This window comes from Rattus norvegicus, chromosome 18 (assembly GCF_021556685.1).
Source record: "Rattus norvegicus strain SHRSP/BbbUtx chromosome 18, alternate assembly SHRSP_T2T, whole genome shotgun sequence".
NCBI classification, from domain to species: domain Eukaryota; kingdom Metazoa; phylum Chordata; class Mammalia; order Rodentia; family Muridae; genus Rattus; species Rattus norvegicus.
In genome coordinates, this window is record NC_141551.1 from 34,461,237 (window position 1) to 34,465,944 (window position 4,708).

Sequence of the window (4,708 nt, forward strand, 5' to 3'; positions counted from 1 at the left end):
AGGCAGTGCTGCAGAACACAGCTGGGCAGGAAGAATTTCTCTTCCACCCCAAGGCAGCTCTCCAGCGGCCACAGTCCCAGGATTCCTCATCCATTATTCATGATGTTTATTAGCTCCCAGGAAGGGAGAGGAAAGAAGGGGAGGAGGTTAGGGAAATAGGGGACACAGGGGGTTGGGTAGAGCCAAATTTAGTACCCTTACGTGGGAACTTCCTAAAGGAAGGTGAGGAGGCTAAGAGGTGGAGAGCCCAAAGTCAGACGTGGTGTTGGCTTCAAACCAGTGAGTGAATGACTCTGCTCACAGCTAGGAGATCTTGGGCTAACTTATTTGGCTCTTGTTTCCTTTGCCTGTGTAATGGGATAGCAGTGGCTACTCTGTAGTGTTGGCAGAACTTTGGTCCTATAAGCTAATTCATTTTTTCTCAATATTGGGTGCTCAATGCTTTCCTTATTACTTTAATTAATAATAATAATAATAATAATAATAATAATAATAATAATTGCCTGAATTGCCTCCTACAAATTAGTAGCTCTAAATGATAGCTGTTTGTTACAGGTATTGGGGCTGCTAAGTGGTGGTTCTACAGAAGTGTGCAGAAGGATTGTCCCAGGCTAGGCCGGCTGTCCTCAACTGTTCCTTAGCAAGCTTTCTTGGGCTAGAGGGCTATGGGGAAAGGGAGTGGGCTAAGTTCTGTTTTTCAAATAAAAGCAGAAATGGCAAGGGTTGGGAAGAAGCCACAAGATTGTGGATCAGGAAGCCAGCTAATGTCCTTCCTTTCACCCACAGAGAAGGGGAATGTCACCTGATGCTCCTTCTGGTAACCTCTGGTCCTTGCCCAGGCTGGTTTCTGAGTTTGGAGGCACCTCTTCGCTACGCATTAGGATGCAGGCTTTCAGCTTCAGACACAGAGCACCTCGGAAATGGCTAGTGTGTGTGTGTGTGTGTGTGTGTGTGTGTGTGTGTGTGTGTGTGTGTGTGTGTGTGTGTTGGCAGCTCGAGTGTGCCCTTTCATCCAGGCAGCTGGGACAGGACAGAGGTTTAGGACTTCGTGCAAAGAAGTCCAGGAGGAAGAAGAAAGAATCTGTAAAGTCTGGCAGGCTGGAGCCAGGTGGGGCGGGGCGGACAGGAAGAGGCCCTGCCAGGCCGGGGTATAAATGCTGTGGAGGGGGCGGCCGCATCAGGCTCAGAGTGGCGCTCCGAGACCTGCGGTCCCGCCTTGCCTCCCGGGCCGCCCCTGCGAGTCCCGGGCGCGTGTGCACGCCTGCGCGTGCCCGGGCCCTTCCTGGCAGACTGCTTGTAAGATGAGTGAAGAAGCAGGTGGGGGAGAGGGGAGGCAGCAAGCGAGAGGGCGAGGGGAGCGCTGGCGCTGAGCGGTGCTCACTTGGAGCGCGGAGAGCAAGCAAGACGAGCTTGATTCCATGTCCCCCGCTGCCTCCCTGCCAGACTCCCGAAGATGATGGCCATGAACGCCAAGCAGCCTTTCGGCATGCACCCCGTACTGCAAGAACCCAAATTCTCCAGCCTGCACTCCGGCTCTGAGGCCATGCGCCGAGTTTGTCTCCCAGCCCCGCAGGTACGTAGCGGAGCATAATTACCGCTCTAAGGCACATTTTTTGACAGGCACTAGCTTCATGTTTTTTTCATGTCGCCCAGAACAATCGCCGCTGTCTGAACCCCTCGCCTTGTCTCCCCCGCGCTCTCTCGCGGCGCGCTCTCTCTCTCTCTCTCATTCATGTCTCTGATCCTCACGTCTGTTCCAACAGAGAGGCTGCCTCCGTATTAATTTTTATGACCTGGGCTTTGAGGAGAGGCAACTCGGTTGCTTGAAAATGTGTTTTAATCCTGAGTTGACAGTATTCCCCACTGACCGTGCTGTGCGCCTTCTCGCTTGCAGCTGCAGGGTAATATATTTGGAAGCTTTGATGAGAGCCTGCTGGCACGCGCCGAAGCTCTGGCGGCGGTGGATATCGTCTCCCACGGCAAGAACCATCCGTTCAAGCCCGACGCCACCTACCATACCATGAGCAGCGTGCCCTGCACGTCCACCTCGCCCACGGTGCCCATCTCCCACCCGGCTGCACTCACCTCGCACCCGCATCACCCGGTACATCAGGGCCTCGAGGGCGACTTACTGGAGCACATCTCGCCCACGCTGAGCGTGAGCGGCCTAGGGGCCCCGGAGCACTCCGTGATGCCGGCGCAGATCCACCCGCATCATCTAGGCGCCATGGGCCACTTGCATCAGGCCATGGGCATGAGTCACCCGCATGCCGTAGCACCTCACAGTGCCATGCCTGCGTGTCTCAGCGATGTGGAGTCAGACCCTCGAGAGCTGGAGGCGTTCGCCGAGCGCTTCAAGCAGAGGCGCATCAAGTTGGGGGTAACCCAGGCGGACGTGGGCGCGGCTTTAGCCAATCTTAAGATCCCCGGCGTGGGCTCTCTCAGCCAGAGCACCATCTGCAGGTTCGAGTCTCTTACCCTGTCGCACAACAACATGATCGCGCTCAAGCCAGTCCTCCAGGCCTGGCTGGAGGAGGCCGAGGCCGCCTACCGAGAGAAGAACAGCAAGCCGGAGCTCTTCAACGGCAGTGAGCGTAAGCGCAAACGCACGTCCATCGCCGCGCCAGAGAAGCGCTCACTCGAAGCCTATTTCGCCATCCAGCCACGTCCTTCATCTGAAAAGATCGCGGCCATCGCTGAGAAACTGGACCTTAAAAAGAATGTGGTGAGGGTCTGGTTCTGTAACCAGAGACAGAAACAGAAACGAATGAAGTACTCTGCTGTCCACTGATTGCGACGGGTGCAGTGTTCGGAGGAGCCTGGAGAACCTAGTGGCATCGCCCCCTTCCGATGGGAGGGGACGTTACGGGACACTCCAGGGTGTTTCCTGGCAGATCAGGTTCTTTCCCCCCATCCCCGAGTCACAGACTTTCCCCCTTTGTTCCGCTTAATTGCCTCCTGGCCACCTTTTCCTCCCTATTCTCTCTTTTCCCACCAAAAATGTTCTGGCGCTAGGAGGAAAAAAATTTCAAGGGAAAGCACGTCTGGACGTTGTGCTGTCCGCGGTGCTGAAAGTAGACCTTGCTCTTTGAGACAGCAGGACCTCAGGCCTGTAGTCCTGAGGCACACCGGCTTGGGAATTGACCCCACCATCCGACCTCAACGAGAAAGCACCACTTCTTGGCTAGGCGTCATTAGGCAAGGGCGAAGGTAAGGAAAAGAGAGATAGATAATAATATAAAGTCTAGGATATTTAAGCGGGACACAAACATGGAGATTAATTTATTAGAGTATATAAACACGTATGTTTCCAAAGGATAGCCTTATAATAATTCCCTTCTGCGCCTAAATTCTTACCATTGTATCGGTTGGTTTACTGTACATTCTCATAAGTAGCATGGGTTAAGTTCAGGGACAGTGTCCGAGGTGTTGGGAGTTCTGGGCTGTTGGTGGGTCAGTAGGATTTCAAGGCAAGGTGGGTCCACCCCAGACTGAAAATACTTGCAATGTCTTCTTCGCCCGTTGGTGAACAGAGGCCAGCGCGAGGTCTGGCTATCTTCGTCGACCTCCTGGAGTTTGAGGAGTATTTGCCTTTTGGAGGGGGCGTGATTTGTGGTTTCAGATCAGACCAACTGAAGAAGATTCCCTCATCTCAGCTCACCGCTCTAAGCAGAATGTCAGTCCACAGTCCAGTGTTCCCAAGTGACTGTAACTTCAGGAATCATAGCAAATCCTTCCAACAAACACATCTAACCTAACTGTTGCACTTTTATTACCGTGGCTGCTGGCATAGCTAGTTCTTGTTACTTATTTAACTCTGCTTTCCCTGCCCGACTTTGTGTGTCTCTTGTGGACGTTCAGTATAGTTTCGAGCAGCAGGAGAGCAGGACCACAGAACCGGACCCTTCTGGCTGCAGCCACAGTTCCCTCGTATTTTATTTATTTATTTTTCTGTTGCTTTATGTAGTTTGTGTGTTGCTGTGTGACTTTTGGTTTCACTTCTGGAATAGAAACAAATAAAACATCGTGTTTCTTTCCTTGATCCCTTATAATACTTCTAAAAAATAAATGCTTTATTTTTCAACCTGAATTGCAGTCGTTTTCCTTTCCTGGTGCTAAACATAGCTTGACTTGAAAACTAGTCTCTCTTCTCATGCACTCTCACACACTTACTTCAAACTCAAGGCTGTCCCTGGCTCTCTGTATCTCAAATGTCTTCAAAGGCAATTCCCTCTACTTCCTGATGCCAAACCATCACACTATTCTCTTAACTTGGAAATTTGGAAGCCTGGCTGATTGGGAGTTCAAACTCCAATCCTGCCACTCGAAAGCTAAATCATCTTGGGACAAGTTTCCTAACTTTTCTATGTCTCCTGGTCAATATTGTTGGTCTACAGAAGGGATACCTTTTACCCAACTCACACTGTTATGCTCAAGACTATTTATTAAAGGTGTCTGGTAGGTGCTGCGTGGCCCTTTATAAGAAAATACTATTTATAATTATTTATAAGGATTCAAACAGCTGCAGAGATGAGGCAATAGAAGCAAAGGGTGGGGAAAAATTGCTCGGACAGAATATCCGGAACCTCTTCCAAATTTCTTCATTTGAAATTGTCATCTGAAGATCATCCTAGAATAATCTATCTTGGCAGAGGGATTGAGATGTCTGTTACAAATTACTCATCAGTGCTCTACACCCAGCAGAGGC

The 4,708-nt window shown here is 51.1% G+C and overlaps 1 protein-coding gene across 1 annotated transcript; it reads left to right on the forward strand.

Annotated features, from left to right (window-relative positions):
* Positions 1-1,453: 1,453 nt before the first annotated feature.
* On the forward strand, positions 1,454-4,046 carry Pou4f3 (POU class 4 homeobox 3). Its single transcript, NM_001108889.1, has 2 exons — positions 1,454-1,573; positions 1,895-4,046. Exons 1-2 carry the CDS (start codon positions 1,454-1,456, stop codon positions 2,789-2,791), a joined length of 1,017 nt encoding a protein of 338 aa, NP_001102359.1. The 3' UTR covers positions 2,792-4,046.
* The last annotated feature ends 662 nt before the right edge of the window (positions 4,047-4,708 follow it).